The sequence below is a fragment of the Rhipicephalus sanguineus genome, chromosome 10 (assembly GCF_013339695.2).
Source record: "Rhipicephalus sanguineus isolate Rsan-2018 chromosome 10, BIME_Rsan_1.4, whole genome shotgun sequence".
Taxonomy (NCBI): Eukaryota; Metazoa; Arthropoda; class Arachnida; order Ixodida; family Ixodidae; genus Rhipicephalus; species Rhipicephalus sanguineus.
Genome location: NC_051185.1, coordinates 14,875,475 through 14,894,600, shown reverse-complemented (window position 1 = coordinate 14,894,600; position 19,126 = coordinate 14,875,475). Strand labels below are relative to the sequence as shown.

Below are 19,126 nucleotides of genomic sequence, written 5' to 3'. Positions count from 1 at the left end.
GTATATGAATTGAAAATGAACAAAATCAACGGGCTTGTTAGTTGTACCTTACAGAAAACAAAAATTAATTGAAATATTTATACGTTAATACAACTATAGAAAAATGCAGGTAAAAAGTGGTCTATATACAGTACGGGACTCGTTTCGCCTCCTTCCATAGCGCAAACGGCGCAAGTGCTAGCTGGTGCAGAGCCGTTTTGCGTTGTGCGGGTGCGTTACTTTGACCGCAGCTCTCTGTGTAATCGGTGAGTTGGACGTTATCGATTAACGAACACTACCTTTACATGTTGTCTAGCCCGCATTGTCGGTGACAGCTCGACGCTTTGGTGGCGATTGGCGTGGCGGTATCTACCACCGGCGTGTAGGCTTAGGTGGTGGGACACTACTGGTACACTCCCGTGTAGCTGTCAGCTCGGCTAAAACGGCCCCGTGAACCTACGGCGTGGTGGTCTTTAACGCGCGCCAAACTAACGGGTAGCCCAAGTGAAGTTATTTAAACGTACCGCTTCGCTTTGTCGCGCGGGATGTTTGCGAATTGAACAGGTGCACGCCTGTCAAGTTGGTTTGACCTGCGACGTTTCGGGAACCCCACTCCATGCCCTGGAGGTGGGCTTGCCCCGCCAAAGTTTTTGCCGTTCCGAGGACCGTGCATGCGGGCTAGTACACGTTCAACGCGAGCCTCTTTACCGATGCACGTATGTACACATTTTAGTCGTGCGGAAACGAGCGTTTGAAGTGTTGACACTTGTGGGGGATAATGCCATCACTCGACGCCGGCCTTACCTGCCTGCCCTTAACGTCGTTAACTTCCGGTGCGACCTCTCCATACTTAGTGAAAGACGTTCTTGGGTACCGTGTAAGGAAAACAACGGTAAACTGCCTAGATTAGTGTGTATAAGATGTGCGCGTTTGTATCTAGAGAAACATTTCGACTATGCAGCTACGCTCGCATGCCCGTAGACTGGCCAACGCGACTTGTGAGTCATTAGTATCTCAGGAGCTGTTTTTCGTGCATTTTAATTGCAAGATCCCAGGGCAAACGCCGTTGTTGATTTTCCCATTACTAGTGGCGATGCGCCAGACCATAGAGACACTCGTTTCCTCGAGTGGCGGTGACGGTGGCGGTGACTCGGGAAGAAGGGTGGGACAAAGAGGCTTGTTGTTTTGAACACGAAAACGTAGTGTAGGTTGGGTGCAGTTGCCTGCCGAGGAGTCAACACGACAGCTTTAATTTATGTAACACTGCCCAGCCTGGCGTATTCCTCCCAGAAGCAGATAGAGCACGTTTTTTTTTCCCCATTGCATTGTGCAATAGATGAGGTTTGCAGGAGACTTGCCACTTTTACTCAACAGCCCTAGCTCGTTTGCAGTTGATGTAGACTCAATTTAAAAATGTCTGCCATGCTCTTTTCGCCACTTAGGTATTATATTTTGTAGTTGTTCTTTGAAATGCAAAAATGAGATTGCGTGGTTAGCACTGCGTGCGTACATGAAAGAGCCAGCTAGGACTCCAATTATATTTTATATTGCCCTGCAATCATTTCGCAAGAGTGTTACGCGCGTAATTCACCGAAAGTATACACAGTACCGGTGAAAGTTGTGACACTGAAAGAAGTTCCTAAAACAATCTCTAGAAAATATCTTGTGTGCGGCAGGTATCTTCACAATAACCGAAGGTTGGACAGTGCCTCCTTTATGCTCAAGGCATAACTAGCTGAAACGGGCCGGGCCGGGCCGGGCCGGGCCCAAACCTTTCGGGCCCGGGCCGGGTACGGGCCACATTTAGGAACACCGGGCCGGGCTCGGGCGGGCCGGAGCATGGCGTTTTCGGGCCGTCCATACCTCAGTACTGTCAGAAACAAAAAAAAGTTCGCGGTCATTTGGCAAGTTTGCTTGTTTCTTTCGTTGTGTTTCCGGCCTGGGGGGAAGCGTAGGGCAGTCGGGGGGGGATTCTGCTGCTCTTGTCAAAAACGTCTAGGCATTCCTCCGCGCTTGTTTTTCTCGTGCTGTGGCAACGGACCGTTGAAAACTCCCTGCGAAGCGCTGCTACTACTAACTGTGAGAAAAACGATCTTTCGACGCTGCTCGCCGGGCTAATTGCGTTGCAGGATGTTCGTCCTCATTACTCGAGCGCGCTTCGTTGACTCGGCTTCATTTTAAACCGGTGCTTTCCTGTGACGTCACGACGGTGGTCTATTCTCTCTTGCCGGAGCTTATAAAAATATCTCGCCCTTTTAGTCGTTGCATCAAAGCCGTTCTGAGCTCTGTATTATCCGAGCGACACTGCGGAAATCCCTTTCGCGCGCCGTGTCTTTCACAGCGCTAAAATGTGCGCTACCCGATCGCTATATAAGGCGGGTACAAGTCCCGTTGTGCGATCATTTGCATATTCCAGTACGCGTCAGCGAACGTGCACCGTCTGCTTGCTCGCTTGGCCGCGTGCCCACGAAGTTGCGTTGGCTAGCGGTCTCATTTTTTTGCTGCAGTTGTAACTTCATGAGCATGTGCCTCTTTTTGCTTGTATCCGCCGCGTCGCAAACCTTTGGTCTCTTTGTTGCAGTGTACCTTATTTCGAGCAGCGCTGGTCGTACCTGTCGGTTTAATCACTAGCCTTCTACAGTTGTGATACAACACGGTACCTACGAAATCAGCGCATCGTTCCGTGAAGCGAAGTCGTTTTAATTCGATGCGCGTTGATAATCTCGGGCCGACGCCTTTGCGAATGTCGATGCCGAAGTGTCGTAACGTCGTTGACACGGCGGGGACATGATCGAAGCGATGTGTTCGTTGCAAACGTAGTCGGGTTGAGGTACGCGCTAACCGGTCTCCTTCGAATGCCAGGTGTTTTCGTAGACGGAGCAATCCTGATGAGTCATTTTTTTCAGTCTACTCGCGCGTTGCGTCGTGGCGTTAGCGTTAAAGGTCGCAGTGGTGATGTAACTGGAATTCAGAAGACTGAAAGAACGAGTCGGCGTATTCTTGGTTGGCATGCAATGAACAGGGCAGCTTTTTCTGCAGTTTCCTTAGTACATTTTTCATATTTGTTCCCTAAAGGCTTGATAAGTTAAACCCCACATTTGACCCCTTTATTTGAATTAATGCTCTTGATTTATTTTGTTTGTGCGACTATCTGCTATTTGACCAACACCGAGCGGAAATAGTAAGTTGCAAAAGCAGTGTTGTCGCGCCATTTTCTTGAGAATAGCGGGTGGATTTTCACAGCTAGTAGGCAGCCGTTGTATTTTGGATAGCATAGATTTATTTGCACAGCGCTTATTGTTCAGTGTGTCGTTACAATTTGTTGGGCACATTCATGTCGAATGGTGATAGCACTTTGTGTAGAGATAAGTGCGGCTGTGAGTGCGTGATAAGCTTGAATCATTATCCCAACATTATTGGAATTTCGTTGTCTGTTGTACCTTTATCCCGTTGTTATTTAGCTTGTGGTTTGCGTATTACTTTTAGGGTTCATTTTGCCTGTTCCAGTTAGAATAGTGGCCGTAAAGGGCATTATGTTACTGGCATAATGGAGCTCTGATTTATCGTTCATTTTTCTGGTTTCGTTGTGATGTGTGTGTTATCAGGTCGTGGCATTGTGCGTCTGGTTGCTTCTGGTGAACATTCAGTCCACTCGTATCCTTGTGTGTGCGGAAAAAAAAAACTGCGTGCAAATTACTTATGGTCAGATTTTGGTTGCACTATTGAAGCGTTCTAGACCAAGCACCACCTCATTCGACAAGCTTGAGGGCTTTAGTTTGTTGTGTACATTGTATCTCTGTACCTGTAAAATAGTATCGTGCATCATGCCGAGATGAACATTTACATCGCGGTCAACCTTGGCAAGCATTTTGCAGTAATCGTAAAGTTTTGCCTGTTAGGCGGGATGAAGGAAGCCCGGTCATTTCATTAAGTGCGCTACTATGTCCGGAATAGTATGAGTACACAGTGAGAGTTCTCCAAGTACTAGCACATATCAAATTAATGAATGTTATAGCACAGCAAACATAGCTAGTATAACTTGCCTGTTCAGTTAATAAAAGAAATCCAGAATGATCGCAAAATGGGTCCTGTGTTGGGCAATACTATGTGGTGACAACGTGCAAATTCAGTGCAAGCTGTGCCCACAAAATTGTGCTGCACCTACATCTCTGCATAGATAATCGGGCGCTGCTCTGAAAAGGTCAAAGCTTCTCAATGAGATGTGTATAAAAGGGTTCCATAGAACTGAGCCATGAGCGCAGACTTCAAACTTCGGTTGGTGTACGTCAACTAATATGTCAGTACTAGTCGCAGATTTCAGCGTTTTCGTGTACTTGCAATAGTCCTTACTTTTAAAACTTCTTGTAACTTTCGAAGTCTGTCATTAGGCTTTGAAATATAATGGTGTCCATTTTTACTTAAAGAAAAAGAGCAGTTGAAATGTTCGACTTCGTGGCTAGCTTGTGTTAGGATGGCATTGCTACCGATGTTAACATTTTTCGCTCGCTCCTCACAGTAACAATGGCTTTCTCGGCACCATAGAAGGACACAGTAGCTACACATTCTTATTTAGCACCCCTTTAACACGAGTATGTTATGTTGTGTAGGTGTAGCACATATCTACATTTCTGTTGCTGCCTTGAATAAGCTGTCGTTTTCAATGAGCCTGGCACCACTTGTCTCGCGAGATGTGGCCTTGCAGATTAGTCAGCGGCGTCAAAACGGGAGTGTGCCTAATGCACGCTGGGTAGGAGAGCGGGAGGGTGCACTACTTTCAGAGCTAGATTGTGTGGGTGTGGACTGTGGGTGCCATCGGCCGCTGTCGCAGGGGAGTGGGGGGGGCTCTTTCCGGGTCGCCACAACGATGTCGTGTGGGATGTGGCGTCCGCTTGTCTCCGCAGTTCGCTCGTAGGGGTTGAATGCGTTTGCCAAGAGACTAAAGACACAAAAGAGTAAACTGTTGTCTTGCGTGTGCTTGCTTGCACTTCTCTTGACTGACGGTATGTGTCGCCCGCTCTGTCTATAATGGCAGTTTGTGCCTAGTCAAATTGTGCAATTGCACGACACTTCTGCCTTCTTGTTCTGCCGTCAAGTTTACTTTTAGCAAATACATAAAAGGAGTGCAGTCGAACCCGTGTATATCGAACCCACATTGTGGGTATTATTGTGCATATCAAACAGTTGTAAAATTTTCTATATTTTCGATATATAAAGTATTTCATCTATTGAATTGCCTACAGATAGAACTCTTTGGTGGTCCCCTCCAGGCTTGATATATCTGAGTTCGACTGTGCTAAAATGACTTTTCTTTGTTTTTTGAGTAAGGTCTAAACCGTAGTCATGTGGTAAGCATTTACCACCAGTAATATGCCTCATTAAAACCATGAAAATTCATCATGCAATTTGATATAATGTTAAAAGGGTCAAGACACCAGATTTTTGAACCTGAGTGCACAAAACCGCTCGGGTGTTTGAATTTTAGGTGCTGTTAAAACAACCTTAACCCTTTCTGGTCCGAAAGCTTCCTCCACCTTTCTTCCGTTCCGGTCCGAAACTGAAAACTTCAAAAGTAAAAGATGAAGTAAAAGAAGTTTGCTTGTACTTTTAGAGATGGCACATAATGCACTGAGAAACTGTATGCGTGAATCAACCATGAAAGGGCTTCTCCGGCAGTGCCCGACAACTGATCGCTGCGGCAGTGTTTTGTTGTCAGGACGGGCCCGACAACAGACGTAGAGGAGTTAAAAGGGGTACTGACACCTTTTTTCAAAGGCGAGTTTACTCTGCTATACAAATCTCCTGTATGCAGAAATGGCTCTGAACAAGTGTGAAGCTCAGCAAATGCTGATGAGATATTTTAATTTGATATTAAAGTCAATTTTTCCATGGCGCACCTACTGACATCGACACTAGCTTGACGTCAGGCTACAGTACAAATTCTGGTGACTTCACGCAGCAGTCTGGCTAGTTGTGATGACGTTGGGTACCAAAACTTCCAAGATGGACGCTTGTGCATCATAAAAACTTTCAAAATGGCCGCTTGTGCATCACCAACGAAGCCACGGTGCGGAGTGGGCGTGGAAACGTCACTATATATTGTGCGAGCACGTGACGAGAAGCTCATACCGTGTTGTGACGTCAGGGTGCAGTAGGAACCGAAACTAGCTTTTAAAAACATGCTGTAATTACTTTTTCAGGGCGCACTCGTGCTTAGCACTACCTTTTCTAGGCTCTTGAGGGCTTGACCTTTCATTTGAAGCAAAAAAACAACTGAAAATGTTCGTGTCAGTACCCCTTTAAGTGCTCAGAACCAATCCGGAGCCCCACCACTCCAAATATTTAACGTGTATCGCTGACTTGTTAGGGTAGTTCTCCAAATGTACGTTGTCACAATCGGCCGCGTGTGCCAACCTCACAGGTTTCCGGGAGCCAGCCGAAGGTGTCGCCATGGGAGAGCAGGGCCCCTTGTGCGTGAATGTGCACGCCACGAATGCCACCACAGAAAACCTGAGTCGCCATGACATGCTGAACTGGGTCAATGACTGCCTCCGCACAAACTACACCAAGATTGAGGAACTCTGTTCAGGTGAGAGCTTAAAAGGACAATTATGGTAAACACTAAATCAGCTTGCATGGATAAATTCTTTCAGGGCTTTATCATTAATTTCATTGTCGTAGGTTAATTGTGTCGCATTGTCATAAAAGGAGAAAACCAAGATAAGTTTCATTTTGAATCTTCATGATGAAACGCCAATGCTTCGATGTGAATGTGATGTCGTGGTTGGTGCAAAGCTAGGGGCACGCATTTGGCAAACATAGCACCTGACGTGCGTGCCCATATTTTTGCCAACCCTATCGTGATAAACATCTTAACTTCATAAGCGCATGTAACATAGTGCGGTTGAAAGTGTATTGCATGTTTTCCATTGGCGATAGCCAAATAGCAATGTCCGTTCTCTGCTGTGTTTAGTGCAAATGGTCCTGGTGCATATCTCAGATGAAAGCACCCCGCTGTCGCATGTCCGTAGCTAGGAAGGACATTTGCACCGCAGTTTAGCAATTACTGTTGCTTATCACCAAAGATCATTTCAGTAACTTGCTATGTTTTTCTTTTGTTTTTGCAGGAGCTGCCTACTGTCAATTTATGGACATGCTCTTTCCCGGTGAGTGCATTGCTTGCGTTTTCTATAATGTCAAAAGTGGAATTGGTAAACTTGACATCTGAGACTTGCCTGAAATAAGCATGTACAGCTAATACAGACGTACCGGCTGCGAATGACCAATACCATAACTCTGAGATGAATTAGATTTTTGTGCTCAATCTAGGTGGCACCTTTGAACCGATCTTTGTGTCGGGCCTCAACTCTTAACGCATTATTTTATTTTGTTTTGCATTCAGGTTGCGTGAGCTTGAAAAAAGTGAAGTTCAAGACAAATCTTGAACACGAGTACATCCAGAATTTCAAGCTGCTCCAGGCTTCGTTCAAGAAAGTGGGCGTCGACAAGGTATGCCAACCACTAAGCAATTTAGATAAAAATCCCCTCTTACGGGGAAAGCTGTTCTGAGATCACAACTGCTGACTTTGGTGGTGTAGTTGTCCGCCACCACCGCTGGTGTCTGTAACCACTATTGCGCACAATGAGAAAAAAATATGCAGGATCGAGCAGGATTCAAATCCAGGTACTCTGTGTGGCAATCTAGTATTCTACCGCAGAGCCATGCCGGCGCTTGAAACTCCTTCTCAAAAAGACCCTATACAGGCGTCATGTCGGGCAGGGAATCGCTTTAACATATGTAATGTAGTGTGGTAGAACAGTAAAATTACAACAGGCAGTCGCACAAAGTGAATTGCATAATGAGTGGGTGGTTCAAAGTTTCCCATCCATTACAAAGGGCTCAGCCATAATTCATCAGCCACAGCATCAACAAAGTGGATGTAATGCCTTACAGATGCGTGGTGGATATGTCACTTCTCTGCAAAATGATGAATGAAGGCGGCTTCTCCAGCTTTTGCTGTCACTGTGCTGCGTTTTTCGTGCAGGCCTGGCATTCTTTTATGTTTGATTCCCCTGGTCCCCCTCTGAGGAGTGCATGCCTGCTTGACTTTACCTACACATGGCACACTCTCCTATAATCAACAGACTTGTTGTACTGTTGATATAGGGCTGGCTTTGGGGGCAACTGAATTTTTTTTTTGGGGGGGCAAGAGAGGCGTGTTGGGGGCTTTGGTCGGTTTACTTGCCAGCACACATGCAGTTCTGGCCGCACGTCCGCACGTGAAGTGATCGTATTCTTCACTCGTTTGTTCCAGAACATCCCAGTTGACAGATTGATCAAGGGACGTTTCCAAGACAACTTCGAGTTTGTCCAGTGGTTCAAGAAGTTCTTTGATGCGAACTACGATGGCCGTCCCTACGACCCCGTCGAGGCGAGAGGCAACACATCTGTCATTGGCAGCGGTGGAACGTCGGGCGCCACGTCTCGTATTGCGAACAACCACAAGGTTGCTGCTTCACGGCCAGGTAAAGTTCTGGATTTGGCCAGCGAAAAAGTTCTCGGGGATACATATTGCTATCCGTAGTAGGCGGTTTCATTAAGCCTGTCGCCAGACTCGTGCTTAACACTTGATTTTTTTAATGAGAAGCATGTCTCTTGTATTTGGGCAAGTTATAGTGAATGAATAGATATCATGTGCTGGTTCTTGAGCAAATCAAATACTGCAGGTATCCAGTGTACATGCAAACTTCCAGAGTTCAATGATTACCTTGTTCAGTCAAACTGCGCTTTAACACAGTTGCATCTGATGCGAAACTAGCTTCGTTGTGTTGGATATACGATAGAAATGTATATCTGTTGCACTATAAAAGCAATGAGACAGATTTAGCTTACTTTATGTTGTCTGATAATGCCTGATAATTCGTTGCATCTCTATCCATACTTAGGTTTTACTGTTAAGTTTTTGCCCGCCTGTTTCACATTCCATGTGAGCCTTTTTCATTTGGTGTTTTGTCCGTGTTCTGTCATTAGTGATTGAAACTGCAGCCTGTCGCTGCCATGCTGTAGTTTGGAAGCATCTGTTTTGATGTTGCAGTTAGGGTTCATGAGCTACCAGATGGAAATGCCATTTTTGTTGTTCAAAGGCCTCTTTGCTCATTTCCTGTAAATGTGTTGCACATGACTTTACTGCCATTTTTGGTGCGGGTGTAACATAGTCTCCTCTTGTCATTTGCCTGTGCAGTGCACGCGACCAAGCCCATGACGCGCAATGCCCCGGTGTCGAAGCCCATTGGAGCGGCGACGCGAATAACCGGAAGCACAGGGGTCGGCGACTCTCACAGGCTCGAGGAGCTCACGAACCAGGCAAGGAAGCACAAATACTTTGATGCGATGCGAACTCGCATACATTAGCATTTGAGGCCCAGCTAATTGTGATTTGGGGCCTGGTAGTGTGGTTGAGGGCAGGTAACGTCTGGGGAAACGTTATGCAAGCCCACACTAGTGTTTCGGCACACTGCAGCCACGTTTCAGTTGTGTATACAGTTTAATTCCTTTATATGAGAAGTGTACCGGGGAGTATTTTTTGCCCCTTATGAGGTGTCTCTTATAAAAGCAGGGTACTATCATTTACACATTAACCTCTATTTCGATGTAGGTGCAGGGGTGTCTCTTATACCCAATTGTCCGTTGTATTGTTGCCTCTTGTAAAGGGGTTCAACCGTAGTTCAGCTAAATTATGACCATGCTAACAGAAATTCCTGCTCATCCTTTTATTTTTCTTTTAAAGAACATTTTGCAACTGGAATACATACAAAAGTGCATGGTGTATTGTCTTCTCTTTGTTTTATCCAGTGCATTATAATCTCCATCATTGTGGGTAGTTTAGACTGTATTCGCACACCCGTGCTGCTGCTCTTCGATTCATGCCACGTGTACGCAGTGTAGCAGTTCTGGGCCTGCAATTTATGTTGCACGAGATTTTCGTTTTTTTTTTTGCCCACCACACTGAGTGACCACTCGCATTTATTGTAGCAGCTTGGTTGGACGTGAGCTAATGACATAACGCAAATAACTGAAAACAAGCGGTTGGAGCGACTCCCGATCTCCAACGGCGCTGGGCACTTCAGTGTTGTCGGTGTCTGCATTAGTAAAAGTATTGCGGAGGGCCATCGACAAAAGTTCATCTCTTCCTTAATCTCTCGTTGATTCTGTAGGTTGCAGAGCTGAAGACAACCGTCGATGGCTTGGAGAAGGAGAGGGATTTCTACTACGGCAAGCTGCGAGACATTGAGGTCCTGTGTCAGGAGTGTGAACAGAAGCATGGAAAGTCCCAAGTCGTCGACCAGATCCTAGAGATTCTCTATGCCACTGAGGTGAGTGGCCTGTCCAAGATCTGAAGCAATGTTCTTTAGCTTCGAGATAGCCCCCACTGTAGTCTGTTACAACGCAAGAATAAATTCTGCCAGCAAAACCGCTGCAGCTTGTCAATCACCTATGTAAGAAAGTCATGCAAACTACCGTATTTACCCGCATAATTTGCGCCCTCGCATAATTTGCGCACCCCTAATATTTAACCAGCTTTGCTAAAAAAAAAACATTTACTCGCATATTTTGCGCTCCCCGCCCCGCTCGAGCCAGCTCGCCGGTGCGCGCGCACGGGGATACTTTGGACGGCCGCGCCCCGCGGCCCTCACCGAGCAGGCGAGCGCAGTCATACACAAGACAGGCTGCGAGTGCGAAGTCCCTTCTTCCGATTACTTCGTTCTATTCTCCGGAAACCGCCGAGACCGTACCAACCGTACCCGAACACCTAAATCTGTTCACCGGTTGTCGGAACTATTCGAGCGTTCTCCCGCCGTGAGAATGCATGCACGCGACACGGCACGGACTACTTTCTGCATCGGAGGCGTGCGAGGGCCAGTCGCGCCAACATTTTCCCGCGCTGACCCTCCTCCTCTGCGTCCGCGCTGCGACGCAGCCTTCGTTGATTTCGGAAGTTTAGGCAGTTTAGGTTTCGCGATCAGCCAGTTGCGTTTTCACTGTTCTCTTGCGCTGGGCTACAATAACTACTCGGCAAAATTCAAGCTAACTGTTATAGAATTTGCCTACGGAAACGGGAACCGTGCCGCAGAAGAGTTCGCTTTTTAATACAAGACCGAGAAGGAGACCGTTCCGAGGACCGAAGCATGGAAAGTTTCCTGCCGTTGAAGAGTACCTTTTCAAATATGTGCGAGAGCTTAGGCCCACCGGTATCGCCGTGCCGTGGCACCTCGTTACTCCCAGCATTGTCACGAAGAGCTTCAAGAAGACACCTCAACGCACTCGACGGAACCAAGGACGACGCGCTTTGGAAAAGCGATGACAGCGGCCGCGGCGATGATTCTCAGTCGGACTTCTCAACCAGTGATTCTGACTAGACTGTGCATGACCGAATCTGGCTGGTTAAAGTACGTGCTAATTCTGTTAAAAACCGTTCGTTTGCGCTATAATTTATTTTCTTCTTTAATGTATTATATCGCGCGTGTTAGGACTATATATTGTGCGTTATTTCAGATGTGCTCGCGAAATCTCCGCGTAATTTGCGCACCCCCTTTTCGGAGCTCCAAATTCGCGAAAAAAAGTGCGCAAATTATGCGAGTAAATACGGTACTTTCTGTTCGAACCGTAAGTACTTTTTCTGTGCTTATGTACATGCCATGCATATGGAAAACTAAAGGTTTGTCATTCCTACCTGATATAACCTTTGACTGAAAAGTGATATCAGAATATCTTATGAAATTTGCCAGTACTTTCAAGTTTTCGACTTAAAACCAGCGAAACATGGGAATACAAATTATCCGAAACACGCTAAAAGTGCTGGACATCGCGGAAATGAGCAAATGCGATTGGATGGAACGTCTATGTAAAGTCTCTCTGGGTGGGACTATGATGGCTGTGGGTGGGGGCTTGTATTTATTCTTCGGTTGTAGTAGACTGTACAGTGAGTTGTCCACTGGGGGGCTGTCATTGATGCGCCGCTGCTGCTTTCATTCTTGAACGTGCAGAGAGTTTGCTTGAAAAGTGTACTCTGTCGAGCGCACATCATCATTGTGGACAACAGCAAAAGTCTGCAGTGAAAGTTTTCGTTTATAATTTCGACCATTTTGTTGCTGTGCGATTGAAAAAGGAATAGTGCGCTTTCCCATAATTGGCTTTATCATGCGCTATTTCTTGGACTTCAGGTCTTTTTACCCACTGCGGTGGTGTAGTGGTAATGGTGGCAGACTGCTGAGCCGACAGTCGTGGGATCGAACCCCAGCCGTGGCGGCCGCATTTTGACGGAGGTGAAATGCTAGAGCCTAGAGCCCCGCCGCGTACATAGGTTTAGGTTTATGTCAGAGTACCCCAGGTGGTCAAATTCTGTAGCTTTCCACTACGGCGTCACTCATAATCATATCGTGGTTTTGGGGAGTAAAACTCCAGCATTTATATTTGTCATACCTTGAGGCAACGAAGACATGACTCTGGTCAAGATTGTGTCAAGAAAGCGGGTCAAGATTATGTGCACGAGTGTCAAATGCCATGCAATGCCACATAACTAAAGATAAGCTGTTGAACTGGCATTTTTCTGCAACCACTGCTGGCCTGCACAGCAGACTACAGTCAACTGCCGATTTTTCGGACTCCCTAGGGACCGCGAAATCGTCCGAAAAATCGGGCAGTCCGAAAAATCAAATTCATGCTTTTTTTATTTAGCTGAAGCGGTCAAATCGTCCCAGCCACGTCTGAAATAGCTTTAATGCCTCCCAGTACAATTATCAGGCATTTTGGTGCGCGCCCAGGCTCTCGCAAATACATTCGGTACCTGCCGCGAACCCCGCTTAACTACGTACGTGCCAACCGCCACTTCTGCATCTCGTGATGAGCGCCGCTGATAACAGCAAAGCGCGGAATAGATTACGGCTATCTCGCATGAACGCTGTCAAATGTTCACCTTTAAGCGTTTGTAAACGATGACGCGGAACACAATGACTGTGGCGGAAGAGCGGACGACTCGTCCGGCTTTCTCTGATGCTTGTGCGCATGTAAACGATGTGCACACACATCGCCGATACGCAGCATTTGCTGCCGTGTGAAGCCGATCGTTTCTAGTTGTGTGCAGCACATCGCCAACTAAGCTGACGCTGTCACTTTACTGTTGCTCTATCGTACGCACGCATTTATCATGAAAGGGTTCGTGATGCGCACTTAGTTCCTGACCGCACACGGGCGCGGCAATGACGAGTTGGTTTCGTCCGCGAAGGCAACGCGTCTATGCGGCGCACTTAGCGGTCTCGCACAAAGACGCAGCAGGAATGGCGGCGCGGCGTATTTGGGTTCTCGCCTATTAAATGCGTGCAGTACGCATGCAACTGCGCTAGGCCACCTGCACTACCGAGCAGTTAACTGAAGATGCTTATCGTAAAGGTTGTCAGCGATTAAGCCGTACTGGCGCGTTTGCCAGCCGCTGCCATCACGCCTCCTTGCATTTCCGCTGCTTATCCGTAACATCGCCGCACGGCGCCGCGATAGCGGCCCCTTTGAATTTCTGGTCTGCTTCACCCCATAACACTTCGGCATTGCGGCAAAGCTGACTTTCGGACTCTAAACAGATCGACTCGCGAAAGTGCTGGTTCGAACCTACGAGATAATAGACGCGGCAGAGGTGGGGGCTTCAAATAATGCCTTTCGGACCTGCAATTTGGGCAGAAAGTCCGAAAAATCGGACGCGGAATAGCTTCAGCGTCCGAAATTTCGGACGTTCTAATACATTGAAGTCTATGGGGCTGGTGACGGTGCCGCGAAAGCGTCCGAATTTTCGAGCATGTCCGGAAAATCGGGCGTCCGAAAAATCGGCAGTCGACTGTAAAATGTATGTACCCTCTAGCTGGTGTCGTACAAATGCTGTTTGCTGTGCTCCCACATGTTGCGCACTAGCCTACTAGGCTGCCTTGGTTCTGGACTGTAGGGCTTTGGCGCACTTCGGCAGTATTCTTGAACAGTCGCTTTTAACAGCAAAGCTGTTTTTAGTCTAGGTTCCCCCCCTCTGATGGCATAACTCTGATCACGTGGCATCACTGTTCGGCGAGAGTAAGGCGAGGGCTGCGCCATGGTGAGAGTGAAGCTTCGCGGGTGAACCAATAGAGGTGCGCCACGAAAGGGGAGAGTGAGGCCTTGCGGAAAGAGTGAACCAATGAGAGGCGCTTCAAGAGGGGAGAGAGCGAGGCTCAGCGGAGGAATCCAGCTGTTTTGCGAGAAGGTCAGTTAGTGTCTCGGTGGAGTATAAAGGAGGGCGTTAGTTCTTTGCGAGTTTTCACTTTCATTATGGCGAAGACTGGTCCCGAGGAAGAAGCCGCCCGACGTGAACAACAGCGATAGCCGACGCGGGAACGGGCATGTCGTCGCCTAGCCAACTGCGATGCTTGCACAAGAGAGGCCGAAGCTAAGTGCCACGGAAGGGAAGACTTGAGAAACAGAAGTACGATAGTCTGATGAAGGAGGGGCATCAGCTTCGCTGTTTTGACAGTATTCGCGAAACGGAGCTGGCTGGATTTTTCAGATAGTTTGACTGTTGGGGTACTTAGTCATCATGCTTAGCACTATGCGAAGAATGCAGTCACTTGTACACACCGGTGCCTCCATTAGCGCTAGTTGCGCGTAATCTCTCAAATATAAATGTGAACGCTTCCCAGAAACTGATGGTATGAGAATAGATCGCACCACGCTTGGTGGCATGTGGAATAGTGTTGTATTTTATGGTAAATCTGATATTTCTAGCTGGTTACTCAGGCTTGACTTAGTGTTTGAGTCCGCATTATAGTTAGGATACTAAAAGCATCTTTTTCTTGGTCCTCTGACAGGAGGGCTGTGAAGAAAGTGAACGCGAGTGCCAGTTACCCCGCGTAAGTTGTGCGCAGTCACCCGAACTGCACGAATTCAAAATCTGCTTGCATAGTGAGTGTAAAGAACTGTGTATACCGAGGCACCACTGCATTGAGGTGTTGTGTGCTCAGCAGAATTTCATTGGTGCCGGATTTACCCAAATTTAGTTTTTTAGAGGTCACAGTTTGTGTGTGCCTGCTTATCATGAACTAACCATTAAGTGCTCCGCTCTTATATGCACTGCGATTGTGCAAGTTGCTAGTTCTAATCTGACTGATAGTTCAAACATATTGCTTATTCCTGGCATGTCTAACAATTTGTTTGTTCGACACCGCCTTAGAAGAGCCAATCGACCAATTCCCACTTCTCGCAACTGACGAAACTAAGACAAGCCATTCCGAGGATTTAGATAACTGACGCATCCAGCATAGACTAGTTCTGTGCACTGCACCAACTTTGTATTTGAAGCAAGGCGTGCTTGTGGATGGGCTATTTGGTAATTCGTTATCAAAAAAAAAAAAGCTGCACCAATGAATGAAGGTTTAAAGGGACACTAAAGTGAAACAATCACCTGGTTTGTATGGATAAATTGTACTCGGAGAATTCAATGTTAATTTTATCGTCGTACGTTCATCAATAGAAGACAAAATCGAGGTCAGTTTCACTTAAATTTCGTGCCGAAGTCTGAATGTGAAGTTGGAGATTTCAGTGTATTTTTTGTATTTTGGCGACATTGGCTCAACGAAGTTTTCTGCAACTTGGTATATTAACTCTATGGCCTGCTCAGAGGACAATGTACTTCATTTTTACCGATTATGAACTACGTAGGACCTGGTAGACAATCAAAATCTATGATGTCACGACGATAGGTGCAGGAATGTTAGGTTGGCGTTGCCACCCGCATTTTCTTGAGTTTTCTCGCTTACCAAGCTTCTTCTTGCAGCAAGCATGGTGATCTTGGAATTGTGAAAGAGTAACTTACTAATATGAGAAATTGTTTCTCTTTAGTGTCCCTTTAACGTAACCATTGCTCTGTTTTGCGAGTCTGTGCCGTGTGTCTTTCTTCCATCTGCTGTTGTATTCTTTTCACTGTGAATTTTGTCCGTTTTAGGTAGCTGTGGCTTGAATTTTTCATCGCTTCTCTATTGTGGTACACGCAGGAGGGCTTCTCTGTTCCCGAGGACTACGTTGAAGACGGCGGACCTGTGGCCGGGGGTGAAGAGGAAGAATACTAATCGTGTTCTCATCCGCCTTTGGTTTCGGACCTTCTGCAAAAGACAGCTTATCGTTTTGGCTTTCGGTCTGTCAAAGACGACGCACCCAATCGGATGCTGCTGGTGAAAAACTGTTAGAAGTGCGTTTTTGGTCGAGACCCTTTTCTCGGCTCCCCCGAAGCACCTGTCCTCCCCGAGCCTTCAGTTTTTGTTTCTTTGTCATGTGATGCTTTGATGGTCGTATTTTTTACTTCTTACTGTTTGCTGCAAAAATGGAGGGGGTGTGGGGGTGAACGACACTGTCCAAACATGATTTACCACGAGGCATTGAAATACCGCTGGCCAAAGCAATACATTGTGAACTTGCGGCTTTTCTACCCCCGCCCCCCTTTCCAGTTTTTTTCTTTTGTTCCCGAGGGTAGGCACTTTATTTCTCGTTTTAACCAAATTTTTAGCTCCTTCGTAGCCTGTTTTTTTTTTTTTTTGTGATGTTGCTTATATATTTTCCTTCTATTTTCGAGATTGTTTTATGATCTCATGTGCGCAGCCCACATGATTTGCATACATGTGTAAATGTTGTGTAAGGCTTTTTTTTTTTTTCTGAGGAGTAGTGGTTTCTTTACATACACACTTCTCCCCTTTTATTGCCACGACACCGTGTCGAGTTTAATATTTATAGCTGTGGTTGGTTCGAATGGCAGACGGGGGCCACATTATTTTTCTTGGCGCCCTCTCGTTTCTTTTCCTTCCTTCTCGAAAGACGCGGCGATTGCGACATGGAGGACGGAAGAGTGCGCGAAGTGGGCGAGCGTTCCCTCGCAGTGTTTTGTCGGTGTCTCCCTGATAACCAGAGTTTTAGGTCACGCAGTCTCTCCTTATCCTCTGACCTTACTGTTATAAGCATTCAGTAGTGTTCCCACTGGAAGCTAAGACTACCGCTGTGCGACTGCGCTAATACTGAACAATATTGCTAACGCAGCCAGTGCCTGTTTCTTGCGGGGCCAGCGACACGATGGAATAGTGCGTACGAGACCATAGTATCCGGCTTCACTAGTTTTATCACTCCCTCTGCTAGGGCCCTCAGTCCAAATTAGGTGGCAAGAAGTGCTCGATAGGTCATTGCAGCTGATTGCATCATGCGCCTTCAAGAAGATCCAGTGCATTTTTGCGAGAACATTAAATTGCCAAATCGCGTCCCTGTACAGGCGTCCGTGGTTTACCCGATCCAGACGGCACACTAGTTCAGTATTAGCGGAGTAGCTTTTCGTCCTCTCTAGCTGTGCGGTTGGTTTGAAAGTTTTACGGTTTTTCTCCTGTTTAAAAACCCGGATGCACCTCTGTAAATACGGACTAGTAGGCCTGTTGGTGTTTTCATCACTGTGCAACTGTTTAAGAAAATTATATATGCAGCGCAAGGGCTCTTCTTTCCACAGTTTTTTTTACTGCAGTTTTCTTTCGCCTTTTGGCTATTTTTTTTTTTAGACTAATGCAAATCCGACGACACTGCTGTGCTCTGTCGTGAATTTTTTTCGCAGTCCTCACACTAATGGTAAAATTATGCAATGCGAAGAGAGCCTCGCCGGTGTGAAACTACATTGGCGATCATTTGCGGTGCGAAGTTGTCAATAAAACATGTTCGATCCCGGATTTGGTTTTTCTTTTCTTTTTGATAGCTTTTCGATGTGTTAGCATTGGCGAATCTGCTTGGTGGCAAATCTGACTTGTTATAAACCTTCTCTGTGAAGAAATAAAGCTGAAACTCTATTCTTTACTGTACTCGAAGAGTTTGTTCCAACATGATTTTCAAAGGAAATAACTGACACCTGCCTTCTACATTCAGATATGTAGGCAAAAAAAAAAACTATAATGGAACACTAAATTAAAAAAAAACGAATTTTCAAAGTGACATGTCGCAGGAGCTTCGTTCCATTACAAGTTATGCAAATGTGAACAGCTTCCAACCTTAATAGTTTGGATCGCCAGCTTGCATGTGAGGTATGTGCCATACTGATAGGTGCTCTGGGTCCCTAAAGCTGTTCCTTGAAATTAGGTAGGTGGTTGTCTTCAACTACAGCAAATCAATAGCGCCATGTAAACCGAGCGTATCAACTGAGATATACTGCAGTTAGGGGTAAGATTCTAGAACACTAGCACACTGCCTGCAAAGTGTTACCCTAGTCTCGCGTGCCTTCTCTAAAATCGAGGAGGGGGTCTCCTACCATTGGCGCGTGGACCCTAGGCTCGCACCCATTTGAATTGGTTGCAAATAAACTGTTTCGGGGAAGGGGGTAAAGGAGAACACAAGAGCTAACTGGGTGGAGCCCTAGGTCCAGGGCTACACGGGCTTCTGCCGCCCGGCGAACCTGATCAAATAGCGCGGATAGTTTACGGGTCCGAGCTGGCGAGATGAGCCTCCCATTGCACCTTTTTAAAGTCTATACTATGGTTTACAAATTTGTACCTACGGGTTTTCGTTCGCACACCCATGAGATGAGATTGAGCGCTGGCCTGCCGCCACATCACGGACGGACGTCCCGGCACAGCGTAGGATGTTTTATGCAACCTCGATAGATTTGTATATACGTTCACTTGGATCTTTCTTAGGTCTGCGGCAACCTCGCCATCAGAATATGTGAGGAGCGCCATATGTCTGTCGTGTGCCCCGCTGGTGAGCGAGAATATCTTTTGGCTTTGTTAATTGAGGCTCGTTAGAGAGGGGCAGTTGCTCTGCTCGGTTAGTGAGCTCTCGAGCTAGAGCGTTCGCCCTCTCGTTTCCTTCGAGTCCGGCGTGTCCCGGGCCCCAATCCAGCCGGTGTCACTGTTGCAGGACTCTCAGGAAGCGTGCCGGCTCTACATGAACGGCCGCCTGCCTGGAACAGCTGGTTGCAAAACTTTCACCAGAAGTAAAGGTTTCACATAAGGAGGTTTTAAAAAAAAAGTATTGAGGCGAAAGCCTGGGATGCCTCATCAAACGCTAAAGTCGACCGTCGGCGTCGTCGGCGTCAATACGAGTGATGCAAAAAAAAAAAAAAAA

The 19,126-nt window shown here is 46.8% G+C and overlaps 1 protein-coding gene across 3 annotated transcripts; it reads left to right on the top strand.

The window, feature by feature from the left end:
• Positions 1-141: 141 nt before the first annotated feature.
• On the top strand, positions 142-17,868 carry LOC119407089 (microtubule-associated protein RP/EB family member 1). Of its 3 annotated transcripts, none has more exons than XM_037673921.2 (9): positions 142-245; positions 6,398-6,565; positions 7,104-7,142; positions 7,379-7,485; positions 8,292-8,502; positions 9,219-9,340; positions 10,192-10,350; positions 14,857-14,898; positions 16,039-17,868. In XM_037673921.2, the coding sequence occupies exons 2-9, from the start codon at positions 6,427-6,429 to the stop codon at positions 16,111-16,113; spliced, it is 894 nt and encodes a 297-aa protein (XP_037529849.1). In that variant the 5' UTR covers positions 142-245; positions 6,398-6,426; the 3' UTR covers positions 16,114-17,868. The 3 variants fall into 3 exon arrangements, with proteins under 3 accessions (XP_037529849.1, XP_037529851.1, XP_037529850.1); XM_037673922.2 differs by lacking the exon at positions 142-245 and adding an exon at positions 2,943-3,160; XM_037673923.2 differs by lacking the exon at positions 14,857-14,898.
• The last annotated feature ends 1,258 nt before the right edge of the window (positions 17,869-19,126 follow it).

Bases quoted from the DNA above. Each gene is read 5' to 3' on its own strand.
- LOC119407089 (XM_037673921.2), top strand. From the start codon at position 6,427: ATGGGAGAGCAGGGCCCCTTGTGCGTGAATGTGCACGCCACGAATGCC. The intron at 7,143-7,378 runs GTGAGTGCATTG...TTTTGCATTCAG, and splicing joins TATGGACATGCTCTTTCCCG to GTTGCGTGAGCTTGAAAAAA. The intron at 14,899-16,038 runs GTAAGTTGTGCG...TGGTACACGCAG, and splicing joins GCGAGTGCCAGTTACCCCGC to GAGGGCTTCTCTGTTCCCGA.